Source organism: Nerophis ophidion, linkage group LG11 (genome assembly GCF_033978795.1).
Source record: "Nerophis ophidion isolate RoL-2023_Sa linkage group LG11, RoL_Noph_v1.0, whole genome shotgun sequence".
Taxonomy (NCBI): Eukaryota; Metazoa; Chordata; class Actinopteri; order Syngnathiformes; family Syngnathidae; genus Nerophis; species Nerophis ophidion.
Genome location: NC_084621.1, coordinates 16,395,815 through 16,420,198, shown reverse-complemented (window position 1 = coordinate 16,420,198; position 24,384 = coordinate 16,395,815). Strand labels below are relative to the sequence as shown.

The window sequence follows — 24,384 nt, the reverse complement described above, 5'->3', positions numbered from 1 at the left end:
CATGTTTTATTCAAATTGAATTGAAAGTACTACGGTTGTTCAAGTTAACGCTTGTGGTTAATTAATTATACAACAACAACACAATGTATAAACACGGATTAAAAACAAAATTTATTTTGCTCCTTTACCTTTACCTTAAAGGGGATCTGCGCTATTTTGAAAAGAACAATGTTTTTTTTTTAGGATTCTGAAGATTAAAAAAGTGCTCACAAGATGCGGATATCATTGCAGCTGATGGGAGTCACCAGAGTTGCTTTCAAATCACTCTAGAACAGGGGTGTCAAACTCAAATACAGAGTGGGCCAAAATTTAAAACTGAACAAACCCACGGGCCGAGGTTGAACAAATTAACCTTTTAATAGGGACCCAAACAAGTTTTTCATTGAATATTGAACAAGCGAGGCTTATCTAACTTTATAGTGACATGCAAAATTGAGTTTCAAATAATAATAACAATAATAATCAAACAATATCAATGGCATATCAAATCAAATTCAAATAAAAATTGAATGCCTCTTTTGTATTTGCAGCCTTCTGAGGTGAATATTAACATTAACTTTTTCCAGAGGCTAATACATTTGAAAATAAAATAACAATGAATAAATCAACCATTAAGGCCTTTTTACTGCTCAGTTAATGTCGGGGCTCAGGTGGGCGGGGTTAGGGGGGCGGGGTTTGTTGGTAGCGGGGAGGGGGTGTATATTGTAGCGATCCGGAAGAGTTAGTGCTGCAAGGGATTCTGGGTATTTGTTCTGTTGTGTTTATGTTGTTTTACGGTGCGGATGTTCTCCCGAAATGTGTTGGTCATTCCTGTTTGGTGTGGCGCATATTTGTAACAGTGTTAAAGTTGTTTGTATGGCCACTCTCAGTGTGACCTGTATGCTGTTGATCAAGTATGCCTTGCATTTACTTACATGTGAGTAGAAGCCACATATATTACGTGACTGGGCCGGCACGCTGTTTGTGAGGAGGAAAAACAGACTTGACGACAGGTTGTAGTGGACGCTAAAGGCAGTGCCTTTAAGGCACACCCCCAATATTGTTGTCAGGGTAGAATTCGGGAGAATGGTTGCACCGGGAGATTTTCAGGAGGGGCACTGAAATTCGAGAGTCTCCCGGGAAATCGGTGAATGCGGTGATACAGCGGTCCGGCGGGCCAGCTCTAATGTTAATTTGATATTGCCTCAAGGGCCAAATGAAATTACACGGCGGGCCAAATGTGGCTCGCGGGCCAGAGTTTGACACAACGTTAAAAACTTCAATCAACGTTGTTTATACATGCTGTATATAACGTAATAACAGACATGTTCACAACAAAATGTAAAATGTACAATATTTACCATACTTGGCTCATTTTAAGCATCACCGGGACTTCTTTCCTTGGTGCATTGAATTCAGATGTCAAAGAAACGCACTTCCTATTTCTGTCAACAAAAGGTGTGTGTTTGCTAATCATGCAATACTTTATAAAGAACGACAAAGACAACTACTTTTTGACAAATGAGGATTTACAATCCCATCTTTTTGAAGCTGAATATACTGAGAACAATCTACTGGTTCTAGAAGCTGAGCGAGCACAAAGAGAGGGTGAAACGTCTGAGCAGACCGTAGACGGGGTCCGAGAGACTCAGGACCGGCATTATTCAGTCACCGTGTAAATATGGAGATTGCCAAGCTATGACGACAGAAATGGAGTGCTTCTGTTGAACTGAGTGGCAAACAATGTTATTATCGATGGTAAGGCCTCTTGTATCTGGCAAGAGGACGACATTACTCAAAGAAACTGCATCACAATGAAAGACGAACAAACCTTGCAGTGGAAGAAACTTTTTTCCACCTACCCAAAATTATCAAAATCAAATATATATGGTGTATCGTGACATGGCCTAAAAATACTCAGATATTAATAAAAAGCCATATCGCTCAGCCTATTAGGCTTGTCCCTGACAGTTTTGGTCTATGTCTTAGTTTTTCCTCTGCATTTGTTTTTGTTTCCTGTCTTTAGTTCCTGTCAGCAGTCTTATTTTGGTTCTGCGGCCTGTTTGTCTCCCTGAGTGCTGTGTCCCCTCAGCTGTGGCTGAATGGCACCTGGCCACACCTGGTGTCAATCAGCCAGTCACTATTTAGACCTGTAGACAGCGCTAAGCTGTTCCTGTTAGCTATTTGTAGTTTGCTTTCTCCTAGCTCTTTTGCTTCATGTTTTCTTGTTCGCCATTAGTTGTTTCCAGTTTTTCTGTTTGCTGGTTCCTGTTTTCGGTTTACGCTATACCTAGTTCCTGGTTTGTGTTTTGTACCTCTTATTTTGGACATTAAATTATGTTTTCTTATTCAATGCCTGCCTCCTTCTCTGCATCTTGGGGTTCGTCACCAACAAACTCTGACACAGCTCTTGTTTAAAACACTCCTTTTAGGAAAGAACAACAATGCAGACAAGTGCAACATTTTGAACAGTGTGAATAATTGTTTTACTTTTAGTACAAATGGAGTTTCTTATCAGCGAATTGTAGCCCCTGAATCGTAATCGAATTGTGAGGTGCCAAACATTCCCACCTCTTATGAGTTATACCAGTGGTGTCAAACTCAAATACAGAGCGGGCCAAAATTTAAAACTGAACAAAGCCGCGGGCCGAGGTTGAACAAATTAACCCTTTAATAGGGACCCAAACAAGTTTTGCATTGAATATTGACCAAGCGAGGCTTATATAACTTCATAGTGACATGCAACATCCAGTTTCAAATAATAATAATTAAAAAATATCAATTACTTATCAAATTAAATAAAAACCCAAATTTAATGCCTTTTTTCGGCGGCAGGTTTGAGTCGGGGCGGGGTTTGGTGGTAGCGGGGGTGTATATTGTAGCGTCCCGGAAAAGTTAGTGATGCAAGGGGTTCTGGGTATTTGTCCGGTTGTGTTTATGTTGTGTTACGGTGCGGATGTTCTCCCGAAATGTGTTTGTCATTCTTGTTTGCTGTGGGTTCACAGTGTGGCGCATATTTGTAACAGTGTTAACCTTGTTTATACGGCCACCCTCAGTGTGACCTGTATGGCTGTTGACCAAGTATGCCTTGCATACACTCACATATGTGAGTGGGCCGGCACGCTGTTTTCATGGAAGAAAAGCGGACGTGGCGACATGTAGAGAACGCCAAAAGCAGTGCTTTTACGGCCCGCCCCCAATGTTATTGTCCGGGTGGATATCGGGAGAAATTCGGGAGGGGCACTGAACTTCGGGAGTCTCCCGGGAAAATTGGGAGGGTTGACGAGTATGAGTATTAGCGGTGAATGTGGTGTTACAGCGGCGGGCCAGCTCTAATGTTAATTTGATATTGCCTCAAGGGCCAAATGAAATTACACGGCGGGCCAGATTTGGCCCGCGGGCCAGAGTTTGACACCTATGAGTTACACTCCTATTCCTGAACAACAGTCAGAAATGGATGTTTTTCACGCTGCCGTCTCTCAACATGTTATCAGCAGATATTATCAGTCTTCAGCTGGATGTTTGATGTCCACGATAGACGTTATCAGGAGAGTTGCATCCCACCCGCACTAACAAACAGCTTTGCAGCGTTACTGATGACCTTTGCAGCACAAGAAAGCATAGAGATAGTTAATTTTCATAATGTGTTTGGGGTCAGGTTGTATTTGAACTTCTCTTCATTGTGAAATTATGTTTAGCAAAAAATGCTGTCACATTTGTAAAATGAATTCAGCTTGGTTGGCATTTACACATCCGACCACATTTATGTCAGGCAAGGAATGTAGAATATGTACATCCTTCTAGACTTGTACAGTATACTGGTACTAGTATAAAATCACAGTACTAATCAATCAAAAACGGTACTATACCCTGTTTGAAAAGTACCGCTTCCCAACAGGTATAACAGCGTATCATCACGTCATGACATTGCTGGTTTTACGAGCAGAGGAGCATGTTCAGCAGCGCTCACACACAGAGTACTTACAAGCAGACAGTGTGTAGACAGAAAAGGGAGAATGGAGGCATTTTGGTGTAAAAAGGTGAAGTTAAAACACTGAAACGCCCTCAGGAAGAGCTGCTTTAAGACATGGCTAGCTAGCTAGCTACCAGCTAACATTTATTCTCAGCCGGCAGTGTTTTAGCTACTTCTAAATCACTAAGCTTCACCTCCATGGCGACAAATAAAGTATGTTTCTTCCAAGTATTATTATCACTACAGGACGAGGAATGGCTAAAATTGCTTCACTACACACAATAGGAGGATACAATAGCTCACTGGCATCACGGCTAAAAAAAAAAGCTAGCGCGCCTGAATGTAAACAAACGCCATGGGTGGATCTACACCTGACATCCATTGTAATGATACCAAGTACAATAGCGTATCTAGTCGATATTACTATGATTACATCAACATTTTTTTGATTCACGTTAGGGTGTACCCCGCCTTCCGCCCCAATTCAGCTGACCCCGAATGGGACAAGCAGTAGAAAATGGATGGATGTTTATAAAGTCAGGAAATGTGTGCCTGGACACAAGAAGACATTGAATATGACTAATGTATGATCCTGTAACTACTTTGCGTCGGATCGATACCTAAATGTGTGGTATCATCCAAAACTGATATAAAGTATCAAAGAAGAAAATAATGATTATTACATTTTAACAGAAGTGTAGATAGAACATGTTAAAACAGAAAGTAAGCAGATATTAACAGTAAATGAATTGGTAGATTAATCATCCGTTTCTACAGTTTGTCCCTCATAATGTGTCCAAAATAATATGGAGATAAATGACACAATAATTAGGAGTCTTTGTTTGTTTACTTACTACTAAAAGAAAAGTTGTCTAGAATGTTTAACATTTTTGTCAGGCTTGCCACTGACAGTTTGTTTGTGTTTTAGTTTTTCGTCTGTGTGTGTTTAATATTTCCTGTCCTTAGTTCCTGTCAGCACTCTTATTTTGGTTCAGCTTCCTGTTTGTCTCCCTGTGTGCTGTTTTCCCTCAGCTGCGGCTGATTGGCACCTGGGCACACCTGGTGTCAATCAGCACGCTCCTATTTGTACCTGCTTTGTCTTCCAGTCAGGGCTAGATTATTGTCTTGTCGATGTCGCTCTTGTCGTTGCTACCTGTCGTGTCGTATGTTGTTTCGTCAATGCAGCCTTGCAGTAAACTATTATTGATTGCGGTTTTTAGCTTACTGCCTTTTGTTCCCTGCTTCCAAGGTTGTTTTTATATTACACGTACGACTTCTGTTTCCAGCTCGATTCCTGCTAGCTTTCACGCAAGGCCTTTTAATTTTTGCTAGCTATCATGCTAGGCTGCGTTTGTTTTGTAGCTCCCATGCTAGCTCTTTTTGTTTTTCATACGCGCTTTTTGTTGTACCCCTTTGGTTTGTTATTTTTTTAGTATTTTTATTAAATCATGTTTTCCTGTTCAATGCCTGCCTCCTTCTCTGCATCTTGAGATTCATCACCAATTAACTCTGACAATTTTATTTAAGGAATAAATTACAATAATAAACATATGTTTAATGTACACTAAGATTTTTTTTGTACATGTAAAGCTAATAATGCCATTTTTTTGTGGTGCCCTTTGTTTAGACAAGTATCGAAATAAATTTTGGTACCGGTATTAGAATATTGGTATCGGGATAACCTTACACCCTTTGTTCTGGCACTCATGCTGTTGATTGAATGCAGACATTGAGGAGTAAACGGACTCACGCTGTATATTCCAGCTGCTTAAGAGAGAAGTGTGTGGTGGTGAGGAGAGAAATAAAAGCCAATGGCTTGGTTCCACACACTGGCTGGGTTGCCGAGGAGATAAATGGACTATGAATGGTACATTCTGGGCTTAGTAAGATATGAGGGTCCATCAGGCGCTGACTCTGGGAACAGGCCCAGCAGTCACAACCAATTACTCGCATCCCATCTCCAGCCTTCCTGGGTGAAGCAGAGACTTATGGTCGCCGCCTCTCCGTCTACCAAGACTCTGCTGTCTTTACTACTTTCCTTGCGCTCATACCTCCCACTTTAAATTACAAACCCTGTTTCCATATGAGTTGGGAAATGGTGTTAAATGTAAATATAAACGGAATACAATGATTTGCAAATCATTTTCAACCCATATTCAGTTGAATGCACTACAAAAACAAGATATTTGATGTTCAAACTCATAAACTTTATTTTTTTTTGCAAATAATAATCAACTTAGAATTTCATGGCTGCAACTTGTGCCAAAGTAGTTGGGAAAGGGCATGTTCACCACTGTGTTACATCACAACATACTTTTAACAACACTCAATAAATGTTTGGGAACTGAGGAAACCAATTGTTGAAGCTTTGAAAGTGGAATTCTTTACCATTCTTGCTTGATGTACAGCTTAAGTTGTTAAACAGTCCGGGGTCTTGTTGTGTTATTTTACGCTTCATAATGCGCCACACATTTTCCATGGGAGACAGGTCTGGACCGCAGGCGGGCCAGGAAAGTACCCGCACCCTTTTACTACAAAACCACGCTGTTGTAACACGTGGCTTGGCATTGTCTTGCTGAAAGAAGCAGGGGTGTCCAAGATAACGTTGCTTGGATGACAACATATGTTGCTCCAAAACCTGTATGGACCTTTCAGCATTAATGGTGCCTTCACAGATGTGTAAATTACCCATGCCTTGGGCACTAATACACCCCCATACCATCACAGGTGCTGACTGTTCAACTTTGCGCCCAAAACAATCCGAATGGTTATTTTCCTCTTTGTTCTGGAGGACACCACGTCCTCTGTTTCCAAATGTAATTTGAAATGTGGACTCGTCAGACCACAAAACACCTTTCCACTTTGAATCAGTCCATCTTAGATGAGCTCCGGCCCAGCCAAGCCGGCGGCGTTTCAGGATATTGTTGATAAATGGGTTTTGCTTTACATAGCAGAGTTTTAACTTGCTCTTACATATATAGCAACCAACTGTAGTTACTGACAGTGGTTTCATGAAGTGTTCCTGAGCCCATGTGGTGATATCCTTTACACACTGATGTCGGTTTTTGATGCAGTGCCGCTTGAGGGATCCAAGGTCTGTAATATCCTCGCTTGCGTGCAGTGATTTCTCCAGATTCTCTGAACTTTTTGATGATTTTACGGACCACAGATGGTAAACTCCCTAAATTCCTTGCAATAGCTTGTTGAGAAATGTTGTTCTAAAACTGACAATTTGCTTACAAAGTGGTGACCTTCACCCCATCCTTGTTTGTGAATTACTTAGCATTTCATGGAAGCTGCTTTTATAACCAATCATGGCACCTAACTGTTCCCAATTAGCCTGCACACCTGTGGGATGTTCCAAATAAGTGTTTGATGAGCATTCCTCAACTTTATCAGTATTTATTGCCCCCTTTCCCAACTTCTTTGTCACATGTTGCTGGCATCAAATTGTAAAGTTAATTATTATTTGCACAAAAAAAAAGTTTAGCAGTTTGAACATCAAATATGTTGTCTTTGTAGCATATTCAACTGAATATGGGTTGAAAATGATTTGCAAATCATTGTATTCCGTTTATATTTACATCTAACACAATTTCCCAACTCAAATGGAAACAGGGTTTGTACATGCACGTGACATTAGGTACATGTAATTGGTTTAAGAGCTTTAGGACTTTAACTTCAAAAGCGGAATTCATGCTCATCCAACATGAAAAATGCATATTGAGGTAATGTCACTAAGTTCAAGCATAAACTAGGGTTGTACGGTATACCGGTACTAGTATAGTACCGTGATACTAATGAATCATATTCGGTACTATACCGCCTCTAAAAAGTACCGGTTCCGATCACCCCCCCCCCCCTTTTTAACGGGCATTACGGCGTCGTCACATCGTGACATTGCTGGTTTTACGAGCAGAGGAGCATGTTCGGCAGCGCGCACACACGGAGTACGTACGAGCAGGCACAGTGTGCAGACAAAAATGGGACATTGGATGCATTTTGGTGTAAAAAAAATAGAAACAAAGATAAAGAAGAAGTTATAACACTGACACCCCCACAAGAAGAGGTGCTTTAAGACATGGCTAGCTAGACAGAGGCTAATATCGAGCCGCATTCTGCAATGTTTTAGCTACTTCTAAATCACTAATCCTTGTTTCCATGACGACGAATAAAGTAATTTTCTTACAATGAGGACGAGGAATAGCTAAACATGCTTCACTACACACCGGAGAAGGATACATAGCAAAAAGTCTCTCTGTCCCGATGGAAATCTTCCTTTATTACCTCCTGCTTCGATTGAAAGTCCAGTTTACAAAACTGTCTTATTTTCAGATATGTAATCCTCCATGTTAAAAGTGCAAGCGAGAGGAAAAAATAAACACACGCTGCTCACTCTTGCTGCTTGTTGTCACTTCTTCTGCAGCTGACTTGTCGCAAGAAAGATCACTAGCGCCCTCTACCACCAGGAGGCGGGAGTCATTTAATGACTCATATTTGACACACGCAGCTACGGTATACTAATAAAACATAGCTACTTACTGTTCTTTTTATCATATTCAATAGCTTGAACCTTAAATCCTACTGAATAGCTCTTAATCTTCTTCCCTTCATGCGATTTCAAATGATTGAAATCAGCCTCCTCCATTTTGAAAATGATGACAAGGTGAAGTGTCACACTTGTGACGTGACGAGTTTGACCCGACGGAAATTCTAGACATACGCTAATAAAAATAATACTTTTCTAAACGAGTTTGACCCGGCGTTAACCCTGAGCCGGCGGTAATGCTAAGCATGCGCTAAATATTTTGCGAAATGAGTTAGACCCGGCAGTAATTCTAGGCAGGCCCTTACTATATACCCGGCGGCAATTCAAGGAAATACAGTAATCATTTTTAATGGAAGACCGTAGTTTTTACCAATGGATTATCAAAAACCGTAGTGATTACGAAAAAAACGTAGTTGTTGGCAGATATGCAAAGTTAAAGGTAAAGTACCAATGATTGTCACACACATACTACATGTGGCGAAATTATCTTCTGCATTTGACCCATCACCCTTGATCACCCCCTGGGAGGTGAGGGGATCAGTGGGCAGCAGCGGTGCCGCACCCGGGAAACATTTTTGGTGATTTAACCCCCAATTCCAACCCTCCAAGAGACTGATCAAGATTTGAAAGGGGAACATTATCACCAGACCTATGTAAGCGTCAATATATACCTTGACGGTGCAGAAAAAAGACCATATATTTTTTTAACCGATTTCCGAACTCTAAATGGGTGAATTTTGGCGAATTGAACGCCTTTCTGTTTATCGCTCTGGAGGGGATGACGTCAGAACGTGACGTCGTCGAGGTAATACAGCCGCCATTTTCATTTTCAACCCCCTTGTAAACATTGGGTCTCAGCGCTGTAATTTTCAGTTTTTTCGACTATTTTTTGGAACCTTGGGAGACATCATGCCTCATCGGTGTGTTGTCGGAGGGTGTAACAACACTAACAGGGAGGAATTCAAGTTGCACCACTGGCCCGAAGATTCGAAAGTTTTGTTGATGTTGACTTATGTGCTAATCAGACATATTTGGTTGCGGCGTGACTGCCAGCTAATCGATGCTAACATGTTATGCTAATCGATGCTAACATGCTATTTACCGGCGGGGCTAAAGCAGACATGGCACAGAGATGTATGGATAACTTGCAGATGCATTTGCAGCGATAAAGTCACAGAAATCACAAAGGTGAGTTTTGTTGATGTTGACTGCCAGCTAATCGATGCTAACATGCTACGCTAATCGATGCTAATATGCTATTTACCGGCGGTGCTAAAGCAGACATGGCACAGAGATGTATGGATAACCTGCAGATGCATTTGCAACTATATTATGTTTCCTTCCACCCACATTTAATGCGAAAAAAACACTTACCAATCGACGGATTTAAGTTGCTCCAGTGTCACAAGATGCGAAAGTCCTGATCGTTTGGTCCGCACATTTTACCGGCGATGCTAACGCAGCTATTCGGCCATGCTATGGCTATGAATAGCGTCAATAGCTATTCGCTCAATAGCTTCAGTTTCTTCTTCAATACTTTCATACTCCAACCATCCGTTTCAATACATGCGTAATATGTTGAATCGCTTAAGCCGCTGAAATCCGAGTCTGAATCCGAGCTAATGTCGCTATATCTTGCTGTGCTATTCGCCATTGTTTGTTTACATTGGCAGCACTGTATGACGTCACAGGGAAATGGATAGTTGCATCGCAAATAGCGAAAATCAAGCACTTTAAAGCTTTTTTTTAGGGATATTCGGAGACCGGTAAAATTTTGAAAAAAACTTCAAAAAATACAACAAGCCACTGGGAACTGATTTTTATTGTTTTTAACCCTTTTGAAATTGTGATAATGTTCCCCTTTAACACATGTTGTAGGTCAGGAAAATTAAATAAAAAGGGAAAATATTTTTCTATATTTTTACAGAGATAAAAAAAGACGACTAGAGACGGAAAAATCACAAGCCTGATTGTGATAGAAATACACAAAAATAAGAAACAAGTTGCCCTCGCCTAATTTCAATGGTGGCTGAAGCTTTGAATGAAGTACAAACTTTTAGAAGCGCTCCAACTGCGTTCACCAAATCTGCCGTCAACAGCACATCCTGCCCCTCAAATAATCCAGGGAAACTTCCGAAAGTGCCACCTCGCTATGAGGAACTCAAAATAAGTTTCTGTAGAAGTCAAGCTACCTGGGGAGTTTTTGGTGGAAACACAGGGGGGTACTTTATATACCCGGGTAGATGGGAAAGCCCCTGTAAAACTTCCAACGATGGAAAAAGCCGGAATGTAAACGAGCAAGGCTTCCATCGTGTGGGACCTCTTTACTCTTTGAGGAAGACATTCCATGTGCTGTTTGCGTTAAATGTTCTGCAAACATGGGGGGTTGGGGCCTCAGCACACATCGAACCTTATCAGGCAGCTGAAACGCCAGCATCACTATGACGGTGTTTCGAAAGCCTTTGACACAGGTGTCAAACCCAAGGCCCGGGGGCCAGGTGTGGCCCGCCACTTTATTTTATTTGGCCCTCGAAAGCTTGGAAATAACATGTATCAATAAGGTACTGTAACTTTTATTACTAAATCAATTATTTATTTCTATTTTGGGAGACAAAAATACATGTACTCCATGAAATAACAAATTATGTTAACTTGAATATTGTCTACCGTATTTTTTGGACTATAAGTCGCAGTTTTTTTCATACCGTATTTCCTTGAATTGCCGCCGGGTATAAAGTATAGATAGTACTAGATAGTACTTTATTGATTCCTTCAGGACAGTTCCTTCAGGAAAATTAAAATTCTAAATAAAGTATGCGCCTGCCTAGAATTACTGCCGAGTCAAACTCGTCTCGCAAAATCGAGGAAGCTGATTTCAATAATTTGAAATCGCATAAAGGGAAGAAGATTAAGAGCTAGTCAGTAGGATTTAAGGTCCAAGCTATTGAATATGCTAAAAAGAACAGTAAGCAGCAATGTTTTATCAATATACCATAGCTGCGTGTGTCAAATATGAGTCATTAAATGACTCCCGCATCCTGGTGGTAGAGGGCGCTAGTGATCCTTCTTGCGACTATTCGGCGGCAGAAGAAGTGACAACAAGCAGCAAGAGTGAGCAGCGACCATTTATTTTTTCCTCTCGCTTGCACTTTTAACATGGAGGATTACATATCTAAAATAAAACAGTTTTCTAAACTGGACTTTCAATCGAAGCAGGGGGTATTAAAGGAAGATCTCCATCGAGACAGAGACTTTTAAAACTGAAGAAAGATAAGGAAGACTTCTATAAAAAAGTTATCGATGCTGTTGATCAGAAGGAGCTGTGCATGGACTTCCTTTATAAGTAAAGGTAAGACCATAATGTTTTCTTTTTATTAAATGTGGTTTTCATGATGGTATCCTTACATCTCACTCAAATTTATAAGCGCAGGCCTACATTTACCGCATGCCTTTGGTAAGCGCCGGAGTGAGAAGAGGTTTTAAATTAATTAGCGCCCCGGCGGCAATTCAAGGAAATATGGTAGTAAAAATAACAGATCTTTATAGATCAGTCTTGAGAAAAAGGACGTTATCTCTATTTATCGGCTTGAAAACAAAAAAATTGCAATTTGTATCAGTTCAAGTGCTGCAGTGGTTAGTAGGATTTTTCAAAACTGGGCAAGATTTTCAGCACAAAAGTATTAAAATATTAAGGTATTTTGGGATGCTATACTGGCGATGGTGTGGCTCTTACGTCACATTGCACGCTCCAGGTAAGGTGAGGCGGTGTGTTTTAATTTCACTGAAAAGAGCTCCTTTAATTAAGCCTGCATGACATGCTGCTTCAGAAAGAAAGTGAGAGAAAAGGAGAGGAACACCACAGAGCAAGAGTTTGTATTCATCAGTAGACAAATATACTGGAGGTATTAAGTGCATCAGTGTCGTTACTCTTGCGTGATCACAAACAAACTCATTTCCAATGCAGTCTCTAATTGAAAGCCACTGTGATAATTAGCCAAACGCTTGCCCTCCATCACTGGCGAGGCTGCAGCATGCTGCTTAGTCATGGCTGTGTCGAGGAGCAATAGAAGAAAGATGCCAGAGGACTTTTCTTGTAATCAGCAATATGGACTGAGAGGAGCAATTCCAATGAATCTTATCTTAGCAGTAAACATGCGGCCTTTTTTGTTGTATTTGTGGCGGCTCTCATCTTTGCCTTGGCATATAAAAGTTATTATACTGCAAAAATAATGATTTTCTTGCTTAGAATTAAGATTTTTTTTCACACGGGCACACACACTTGTTTAAGTTCTAAAATAAATTGTGTTTACCGTATTTCCAAGGCGCTAATTAATTTAAAACCTCTTCTCCCTCCGGCGTTTACCAAAGGCATGCGGTAAAGGCAAGCATGCGCTAATTATTTTAAAAACCTCTTCTCACTCCGGCGCTTACCAATGGCATGCGGTAAATGTAGGCCTGGGCTTATAAATTTGAGTGTGATGTAAGGATTCCATCATGAAAAGCACATTTAATAAAAAAAACGTTATTATGGTCTTACCTTTACTTATAAATGAAGTCCATGCGCAGCTCCTTCTGATCAAAAGCATCGATAACTTGTTTATAGAAGTCTTCCTTATCTTTCTTCAGTTTTAAAAGTCTCTCTGCTTCGATGGAGATCTCCCTTCATTACCTCCTGCTTCGATTGAAAGTCCAGTTTAGAAAACTGTTTTATTTTAGATATGTAATCCTCTATGTTAAAAGTGCAAGCGAGAGGATAAAATAAACGATCGCTGCTCACTCTTCCTGCTTGTTGTCACTTCTTCTGCAGCCGAGTAGTCGCAAGAAGGATCACTAGCGCCCTCTACCACCAGGAGGCGGGAGTCGTTTAATGACTCATATTTGACACACGCAGCTACGATATATTAATTAAACATAGCTGCTTACTATTCTTTTTAGCATATTCAATAGCTTGGACCTTAAATCCTACTGAATAGCTCTTAATCTTCTTCCCTTTATGCGATTTCAAATTATTGAAATCAGCCTCCTCCATTTTGAAAATGATAACAGGTGAAGTGTCACCCGTGACGTGACGAGTTTGACCCGGCGGAAATTCTAAGCATATGCTAATTATTTGGCGAAACGAGTTTGACCCGGCGGAAATTCTAGAGATGCGCTAATAAAAATAATATTTTGCGAAACGAGTTTGACCCGGCGTTAATTCTAGGCAGGCGCATTCTATATACCCGGCGGCAATTCAAGGAAATACGGTAAGCGGTTTTATCTGGTGGAATTGATTTCATCGCACAGGTTGTGAATACCCCATTCTTCTCTGCAGCATGTGATTGCGACAAAACAGTAGCATTCTACTGATTTTTTTAGGCCTTTGGCCCCATGAAAATAGTACTGGGGTGAAGTAAACATGGAGTGAACTGCCCTAAAAAGTGTCCACCATGTGTCTTTTCTCACGGAGTACTGAACAAAGCCTTAACTTAAACTCGCAATTTTACACCATGACAACTACCAAATGCTCAATATTGTTTGCATACCTTTGTTAACAGTAGTGCTTCTCCATAATTTTTCTGTGACGCCCCCCTGTGGGGACAGAATTTTTTTCATGCCCCCCCCCCCCAATTGATGTTTATTTTGTTAACTGTATGTGTTAACAGGTTTTCCCCTTAATGTAAATGATCGTGGCGCACCACCATAGCAAAATATAAGCCACCACACAGATTTTTACGTGAGAAAGTGAGGTAATATAATGTACTGTAGCGTCCAGAGTAAGTCACACAAAGCCTGACGTACTTTTTAACTCGTATTGCCAATATTATCCTAACAAGGATTCCTTTCCATGCACACTTTCATCTTGGTGTTTCGCTCCGAGACACACCACATTTCCTCATTCGCCACCAATCTCCTTTCAGTCATAGACGTTGTGTTCGCGATCATAGAACCAATGAACATCAAAAGCACACAAAAATAAAACATTATGTTACACTATGAATTAGGGGTGTAACGGTACACAAACATTTCGGTTCGGTACGTACCTCGGTTTAGAGGTCACGGTTCGGTTCATTTTCGGTACAGTAAGAGAACAACAAAATATAAATTTTTGGGTTATTTATTTACCAAATCTGTAAACAATGGCTTTATCCTTTTAACATTGGGAACATTATAATAATTCTGCCCAAGTTAATCCACATTAAACTAACTCAAGTTGTTGTTTTGATTAAATAAAATGACAAAACCTTTCTTCAACATATAAAAAGTGCAACATCAAACAGTTTCAAGTCAACTCATCATGCTTAATTTATTGCAGCATTTGGGAAGCCTGTAGTTGACTTTTATTATATACACACACACACACACACACAGCAAAATGAGCTAACGTAACGCTAAAAGCTAATTAGCCTTCACCTCAACCCAGAACTATGAGAGAGCTGAGCTGCAGTTTAAGTTTCTAGAAGGTCAACAAGCTCATAGTGATGTTTGTAATAGTTGTGACTGGGAAGTGTTTAGTATAATTTGGGGAGTGTACGATGTCTGCTGCTCACCTGCTAAACACATATCTGTTCATCTCGACGCCGGAGCACTCACTCCATGCGCTCTGGATACGCACTGCTGATTGGCTGTTACATCGCTCTGAATACGCACTGATGATTGGCTTTGTATGTAACCAATCAGATGGTTGTGTGGGCGGGACAATGCTGGGTGCTCACTGCTCAGACAGAGGCAGCATCAGAGCAGCTTGTTAAGACTTTAGGGTACAAACTCGTTCGATACACCCTCGTACCGAACCGAAACCCCTGTACCGAAACGGTTCAATACAAATACACGTACCGTTACACCCCTACTATGAATGGATATATACATAGGAGGACCAGTATAGAACTGTAATATCAGTATATTTTAGAAAGAGATATATATATTTCTGACAATACCGCCATACCGGTACCTTTTGATATACCTTTGCCGTTTGAGGCTTCTGGCGGCTCCTCTTGATTAACCAGTGGTAACACAACCCGGTGAAATGTTTAAAGAAACTGTCGCTGCTAGCTGCTAAAGCTACCAAATTCTGTTCAGCTGAAACCCTCGCTGACGTCACATGTCGTTAGCAACAGACAGCGCTTTTTAAAGGCACACACACGCATCTCTCATAGGCTTCTCTCAACTGCATATATATTTTTTCCAAATAACGCATTTATTACTTTCTGTAATAATTAATGACTTTATCATTTTCGCCACAGTGGTAGTAACTGTAATGTGGTGTAGAATTTGCACTTTTTGTTTAAAATACCAATATATACGTCATACATCGAGATTGGGGCGAAAAATAGGATATAGACTTAGACGAACTTTAATGATCCACAAGGGAAATTGTTCCAAATCATGTTGGCCTATGTCACCCAGCCCATGACACATAGACTAATATTTGTGCACTATTCACTTGTGATTCACTGAAAATTTGGCCGCCAAAAAAAGAAGAGCATTGCAGAAACCTTAGCCAATATGCGCGGGATTGCCTGCAGCCGACTCAGCATATCTGCAAAGTGGACGTATTTTAGTACAGTAGTTCTCAACCTTTTTTCAGTGATGTACCCCCTGTGAACATTTTTTTAATTCAAGTACCCCCTAATCAGAGCAAAGCATTTTTGGTTGAAATAAAGAGATAAAGAAGTAAAATACAGCACTATGTCATCAGTTTCTGATTTATTAAATTGTATGACATTGCAAAATATTGCTCGTTTGTAGTGGTCTTTCTTGAACTATTTGAAAAAATATATATAAAAATAACTAAAAACTTGCTAAAAATAAACAACTGATTCAATTATAAATACTGTATTTCCTTGATATGTCGCCGGGTATATAGTACGCGCCTGCCTAGAATTACTACCGGGTCAAACTCCATCCATCCATCCATCATCTTCCGCTTATCCGAGGTCGGGTCGCGGGGGCAGCAGCCTAAGCCACTTTGTCTAGCTCTTCCCGGGGGATCCCGAGGCGTTCCCAGGCCAGCCGGGAGACATAGTCTTCCCAACGTGTCCTGGGTCTTCCCCGTGGCCTCCTACCAGCTGGACGTGCCCTAAACACATCCCTAGGGAGGCGTTCGGGTGGCATCCTGACCAGATGCCCGAACCACCTCATCTGGCTCCTCTCGATGTGAAGGAGCAGCGGCTTTACTTTGAGTTCCTCCCGGATGGCAGAGCTTCTCACCCTATCTCTAAGGGAGAGCCCCGCCGCCCAGCGGAAGAAACTCATTTCGGCCGCTTGTACCCGTGATCTTATCCTTTCGGTCATGACCCAAAGCTCATGACTATAGGTGAGGATGGGAACGTAGATCGACCGGTAAATTGAGAGCTTTGCCTTCCGGCTCAGCTCCTTCTTCACCACAACGGATCGATACAACGTCCGCATTACTGAAGACGCCGCACCGATCCGCCTGTCGATCTCACGATCCACTCTTCCCTCACTCGTGAACAAGACTCCTAGGTACTTGAACTCCTCCACTTGGGGCAGGGTCTCCTCCCCAACCCGGAGATGGCACTCCACCCTTTTCCGGGCGAGAAGCGCATGCTTAGCATAACCGCCGGCTGAGGATTAACGCCGGGTCAAACTCGTTTCGCAAAATATTATTTTTAATAGCGCATGTCTAGAATTTCCGCCGGGTCAAACTCGTTTCGCCAAAAAATTAGCATATGCCTAAAATTTCCGCCGGGTCAAACTCGTCACGTCACGTGTGACACTTCACCTGTCATCGTTTTCAAAATGGAGGAGGGTGATTTCAATAATTTGTAATTGCATAAAGGGAAGAAGATTAAGAGCTATTCAGTAGGATTTAAGGTCCAAGCTATTGAATATACTAAAAAGAACAGTAAGCAGCTATGTTTTATTAATATACCGTAGCTGCGTGTGTCAAATATGAGTCATTAAGTGACTCCCGCCTCCTGGTGGTAGAGGGCGCCAGTGATCCTTCTTGCGACTACTCGGCTGCAGAAGAAGTGACAACAAGCAGTTTATTTTTTCCTCTCGCTTGCATTTTTAACATGGGGGAATACATATCCAAAATAAAACAGTTTTATAAACAGGACTTTCAATCGAAGCAGGAGGTAATAAAGGAAGATTTCCATTGAGACAGACAGACTTTTAAAACTGAAGAAAGATAAGGAAGACTTCTATAAACAAGTTATCGATGCTTTTGATCAGAAGGAGCTGCGCATGGACTTCATTTATATGTAAAGGTAAGACCATAATAACGTTTTTTTTTTTATTAAATGTGCTTTTCATGATGGTATCCTTACATCACACTCAATAAGCGCCGGAGTGAGAAGAGGTTTTAAATTAATTAGCGCCCCGGCGGCAATTTAAGGAAATACGGTAAAGATTTCTACACATAGAAGTAGTCATCCACTTAAAGTGCCCTCTTTGGGGATTGGAATAGAGATCCATCTGGATTCATCAACTTCATTCTAAACATTTCTTCACAAAAAAAGAAATCTTCAACATCAATATTTATGGAACATGTCCACAAAAAAACTAGCTGTCAGCACTGAATATTGCATTGTTGCATTTCTTTTCACAGTTTATGAACTTACATTCATATTTTTTTGAAGTATTATTCAATTAATATATTTAGAAGGATTTTTGAATTGTTGCTATTTAAAAAAAAAAAATATTTAAATCTCACGTACTCCTTGGCATACATTCAAGTATCCCCATTTGAGAACCACTGCTTTAGTACACCTGACGGACAGCGATCTACAAAATGAGCAAATATTAAAGACAGTGGCAGCTTTTAAGGAGAGAAAGTGCAGACGGAGCAGCAGCCCCAAGGAAGTGTGACGTCATGCGTCACGCGGAGATGGAGGAGCGGAAGTAAAGAGTCTCTTAACATGAGTACAGTCTATAATAACACCAGAAAAAGATGCTAGATTTGCTGCTAGTTAAAGTACGTTGTACAACTAGAAGAGGCAATTCCTGAAGGAATTGCGAGTGAATGCTCAAGTTGAAGTGAAGTGAATTATATTTACATAGCGCTTTTTCTCTACTGACTCAAAGCGCTTTACATAGTGAAAGCCAATATCTAACTTCCATTTAAAGCAGTGTGGGTGGCACTGGGAGCAGGTGGGTAAAGTGTCATGCCCAAGGACACAACGGCAGTGACTAGGATGGCGAAAGCGGGGATTGAACCTGGAACCCTCGAGTTGCCGGCACGGCCACTCTACCAACCGAGCTGTATGAAGTGAAATGCTGACGGACTGTAGTATGAAAGTAAGAATAGTTTGAATGTTGAAGAGCTGCCACTGAACTGAAATGCTAATGGGATGTAGGATGAATGTGGAAATGGTTTAAATGTTGAAATCGATTAAACGCTGAAATGGTTTGAATGTTGGATGGGTTTGAATTTCCAGGAAAAACGGAATTTGGTTTGAAACTTGGGAAAGTGTTAGTTGGAATGTCCAGGATGAGTGGAATGTGTTAATGTTGGAATGGTTTGAATACCGTATTTCCTTGAATTGCCGCCGAGGCGCTAATTATTTTAAAACCTCTTCTCACTCCGGCGCTTACCAAAGGCATGCGGTAAATTTAGGCCTGCGCTTACAAATTTGAGTGTGATGTAAAAATACCATCATGAAAAACACATTTAATAAAAAAAACATTACTATGGTCTTACCTTTACTTATAAATGAAGTCAATGCGCAGCTCCTTCTGATCAAAAGCATCGATAACTTTATAGAAGTTTTCCTTATCTTTCTTCAGTTTTAAAAGTCTCTCTGTTTCGATGGAAATCTTCCTTTATTACCTCCTGCTTGGATTGAAAGTCCAATTTAGAAAACTGTTTTATTTTAGATATGTAACTCTCCATGTTAAAAGTGCAAGCGAGAGGAAAAAAATAAACGATCGCTGGTCACTCTTGCTGCTTGTTGTCACTTCTTCTGCAGCCGAGTAGTCGCAAGAAAGATCACTAGCGCCCTCTACCACCAGGAGGCGGGAGTCATTTAATGACTCATATTTGACACACGCAGCTACGGTATATTAATAAAACATAGCTGCTTACTGTTCTTTTTAGCATATTCTTCCCTTTATGTGATTTCAAATTATTGAAATCAGCATTCTCCATTTTGAAAATGATGACAGGGGAAGTGTCACTCGTGACGTGACGAGTTTGACCCGGCGGAAATTCTAGGTATATGCTAATTATTTGGCGAAACGAGTTTGACCCAGCGTTTACCCTGCTAAGCATGCGCTAATTATTTTGCAAAACGAGTTTGACCCGGCAGTAATTCTAGGCAGGCGCATACTATATACCCGGAGGCAATTCAAGGAAATACGGTAAATGTTGAAATCGTTTAAACGCTGAAATGGTTTGAATGCTGGAAGGGTTTGAATGTTGAAGCATTTGAATTTCAGTGGGAGAGTTGCCGTGCGCAACCCGAGGGTCCCTGGTTCAAATCCCACCTAGTACCAACCTTGTCATGTCCGTTGTGTCCTGAGCAAGACACTTCACCCTTGCTCCTGATGGGTGCTGGTTGGCGCCTTGCATGGCAGCTCCCTCCATAAGTGTGTGAATGGATAAATGTGGAAGTAGTGTCAAAGCGCTTTGAGTACCTTGAAGGTAGAAAAGCGCTATACAAGTACAACCCATTTAATTTGGTTTGAAACTTGGGAAAGTGTTAGTTTGAATGTCCAGGATGAGTCGAATGTGTTAATGTTGGAATGGTTTGAATAGGTTGAAACATTTGGGAATTGTACAACTTGGAAAAATGTCCCATTCATTTCAATTGGAACTGCCTGGAAATTTGGGAATTTTGAGAAAAGCGGGATTTTTGGAAAATGATTAGGAGCATGGATGTCCTAAATGAGCTGAATTGGTTGGTGTTAGAATTGTTTAAATGGAGCAAGAAATGTTGAAGTAGTAAATGGTATTAGGGAATTTGGAATTTTTCACGGTGGTAGAGGGGTTAGTGCGTCTGCCTCACAATACGAAGGTCCTGAGTAGTCCTGGGTTCAATCCCGGACTCGGGATCTTTCTGTGTGGAGTTAACATGTCCTCCCCGTGAATGCGTGGGTTCCCTCCGTGTACTCCGGCTTCCTCCCACCTCCAAAGACATGCACCTGGGGATAGGCCCCTCCCACCTCCAAAGACATGCACCTGGGGATAGGCCCCTCCCACCTCCAAAGACATGCATCTGGGTATAGGTTGATTGGCAACACTAAATGGTCCCTAGTGTGTGAATGTAAGTGTGAATGTTGTCTGTCTATCTGTGTTGGCCCTGCGATGAGATGGTGACTTGTCCAGGGTGTACCCCGCCATCCGCCCGGTTGTAGCTGAGATAGGCATCAACGCCCCCCGTCACCCCAAAGGGAATAAGCGGTAGAAATGGATGGATGGATGGAATTGATTATCGTGGACCTACTAAAATGAGATTTTTATTATTTAAACGGGGATAGCTGGTCCATTTTATGTGTCATACGTGATCATTTCGTGATATTGCCATATTTTTGCTGAAAGGATTTAGTAGAGAACATCGAGGATAAAGTTTGCAACTTTTGGTTGCTAATAAAAAAGCCTTGCCTGTAGCGGAAGCAGCAGACGATGTGCGCGTGACGTCACGGGTTGTGGAGCTCCTCACATCTGAACATTGTTTTCAATCATGGCCACTAGCAGCGAGAGCGATTCGGACCGAGAAAGCGATGATTTCCCCATTAATTTGAGCGAGCATCAAAGATTCGTGGATGAAGAAAGTGAGAGTGAAGGACTAGAAAAAATAAGGAAAAAAAGACAGGGCTGTGGGAGCGAATGGTGTTAGAAATGTTTAAACGGAGCAAGAAATGTTGAAGTAGTAAATGGTATTAGAAAATTTTGAATTTTTTTGAACTTGGAAAAAGGATAGTTTGAATTTCCAGAATGGTGGAATGTGTTAAAGACGGAATGTTTTGAATGAGTTGACACTTCTTTCCTGCGATGAGGTTGCGACTTGTCCAGGGTGTACGCTGCCTTCCGCCCGATTGTAGCTGAGATAGGTACCAGCGCCCCCCGCGACCCCAAAAGGGAATAAGCCGTAGAAAATGGATGGATGGATGGATGGATGGATGGAATTGATTAACGTGGACCAGGACTTAAACAAGTTGAAAAACTTATTGGGGTGTTACCATTTAGTGGTCAATTGTACGGAATATGTACTGTACTGTGCAATCTACTAATACAAGTTTCAATCAATCAATCAACTGGTTGGTGTTGGAATTGTTTAAATGTAGCAAGAAATGTTGAAGAAGTAAATGGTATTAGGGAATTGGGATTTTTTTTTTAACTTGGAAAAAGGGTACCGTATTTCATTGAATTGCCGCCAGGCTTATAGTATGCGCCTGCCTTGAATTACTGCCGGGTCAAACTCGCTTTGCAAAATAATTAGTTCATGTCCTTCCTTGGTGGTCCTGGGAACCTGCAAGACGACAGCTTGAGACCGTCACAATACCGTAGCTGTGTGTGTCAAATATGAGTTATTAAATGGCTCCCGCCTCCTGGTGGTAGAGGGCGCTAGTGATCCTTCTTGCGACTACTCTGCTGCAGAAGAAGTGACAATTAGTGACGTGATATGTTCTGGGACGGATATGATGGACCTTTTAGGATGTAACACTCGTATGCTGGCTATGTAAACAACCGGGCTGAAATAAAGCATATTCCAGTCCTAAATACCCAGTGTATTATTTATACAATAACATTTCCTGGTGGCAGCGGTGGGATAAAGAGATCACCCACGGAGCAGAACGGGATCGAGGATAATTCTGTCGTCGCCCACACTTGAGGAGCCGAGCTAACTGATAGCAGCGGTCTGATAGCAGTTTTCTAAACTGGACTTTCAATCGAAGCAGGAGGTAATAAAGGAAGCTCTCCATCGAGACAGACAGACTTTTAAAACTGAAGAAAGATAAGGAAGACATCTATAAACAAGTTATCGATGCTTTTGATCAGGAGCTGGCATGGACTTCATTTATAAGTAAAGGTAAGACCATAAAAACTTTTTTTTTTTTATTAAATGTGCTTTTCATGATGGTATCCTTACATCACACTCAAATTTATACTGCATGCCTTTGGTAAGTGCCAGAGTGTGAGGCGGTTTTAAAATAATTAGCGCATGCTTGCCTTTACCGCATGCCTTTGGTAAAGGAAATACGTTAGTTTGAATATCCATAGTGGTGGAATATTTTGAATGAGTCGACACTTCTTTCCTGTGATGAGGTAGCGACTTGTCCAGGGTGTAAACCGCCTTCTGCCCGGTTGTAGCTGAGATAGGCACCAGTGCCCCCCGCGACCCCAAAGGGAATAAGCGGCAGTAAATGGATGGATGGATGACACTTCTTTCATAACAACTCACCTAATTTCATCAAAGAGGCCAGCAGGACCCACAAGGAGATCTCGAAGGGGACCTGGATGTGTTCGTACTCGAAGCTGAGCACCGGGAAAGACTTCTTGGTGAAGTTGTGCCTCTCCTCCGCCACGGCGTGGACGTCCGAGTTGTCTCGGTGGCCGACATCCGGCGAGCTGGCGGCGCCCAGGTGCAGCACGGAGCCCTCCAGGAGCACCAGGAGCACCAGCAAGAGGAGCCCGCGCCCCGGTAGGCTGCCCGGGGAGGGAGGACCTCTCCGCGGGGGCATCGGAAACTAGGCTCGTTTCAAGTTCAAGGAAGTTGGGCAGCTTTTGTCGCTTCGAACTTCGCCGACCGAGCGTCAACGCGTAGAGCCGTCGAGGAGGCGTTCGTCTCCGGGGAGGTTATAAGCTAGCAGCGCGGGGCGTCTTGCTAGGCAGGTGAGCAGGCGAGGCCGGAGAAGGAAGCAGGAAACGCCGAGATAATTAGTCGTTAATAATGCAACAACAACGCCGTCGCTGCTGTCGAGAAGAAACAAGCGGAGGAGTTTTACAAGTTGGCTCGACCACCGTGGACGTCCTCACACGGCAAAAGGTGTCATTGTTGATGCGGGATCAGACACGCGAAGACCGGCGGCATCTCGGCGCCTCTCCGTCGCTGCCGAGTGGCCGGCGAAGTGTCTCCTGAGGCGGCGTCGCTCAGATTCTGACCTTGAAGAGCAGCCGCACCACAGCCGAGTCGCATTTTGTCTCCCCGTTCAAACTTTCTTCAATGTTTTTTTTTTTTTTTTGGTTGACGCGTCAATGTCCGCGGCAAGGATGGTAAAGACGGGACCTTGGTGGGAGAGCCCGAGTGGAGGTGCCACGCCTCGACTTCAGGGAGGCTTCTCGTGCCGCTTGTCGAACCACGTCTCGGCCCTGCTGGCTGTTGTTTTCCCCCCCTTCAACCTTCAAAATGCGGAGCCTTTCGCGGAGGTTTGCTGGATGAGAAGAGGAGGAGGAGGCTGGAAGGCGGAGGACGATGGCCGTGAAACAGTGACACCCAGCGGCATGGAGGGTAAGAAGGCTGCCATGTACAGCAGTGGTCCCCAACCACCGGGCCGCGGCTTAATTGTTACCATCCATTTACTACCGCTTCTTTCCTTTTGGGGGCACTGGCGCCTATCTCAGCTACAATCGAGCGGAAGGCGGGGTACACCCTGGACAAGTCGCCACCTCATCGCAGGGCCAACACAGAAAGACAGACACCATTCACACTCACATTCACACACTATGGCCAATTTAGTGTTGCCAATCAACCTATCCCCAGGTGCATGTTTTTGGAAGTGGGAGGAAGCCGGAGTACTCGGAGGGAACCCACGCATTCACGGGGAGAACATGCAAACTCCACACAGAAAGATCCCGAGCCTGGATTTGAACCCAGGACTGTAGGAACTTCGTATTGTGAGGCAGACGCACTAACCCCTCTTCCACCGTGAAGCCCTGGCCGCAGAAACTGTTTTTATTAATTTTTATAAATGTTTATTAATGTTTTTTCTTATT

The 24,384-nt window shown here is 42.2% G+C and overlaps 1 protein-coding gene across 2 annotated transcripts in view; it reads right to left on the bottom strand.

Annotated features, from left to right (window-relative positions):
• Nucleotides 1-23,856, bottom strand: part of slc9a1a (solute carrier family 9 member A1a) — an 88,658-nt gene extending 64,802 nt beyond the window's left edge. The window contains exon 1 of one of the 2 annotated variants that reach the window (XM_061915169.1): nucleotides 22,853-23,856. In XM_061915169.1, the coding sequence (XP_061771153.1) occupies nucleotides 22,853-23,132 (280 nt within the window). In that variant the 5' untranslated portion in view covers nucleotides 23,133-23,856. The remainder of the gene's footprint in view (nucleotides 1-22,852) is intronic. The other variant, XM_061915170.1, reaches the window with a different exon arrangement.
• Nucleotides 23,857-24,384: the final 528 nt, after the last annotated feature.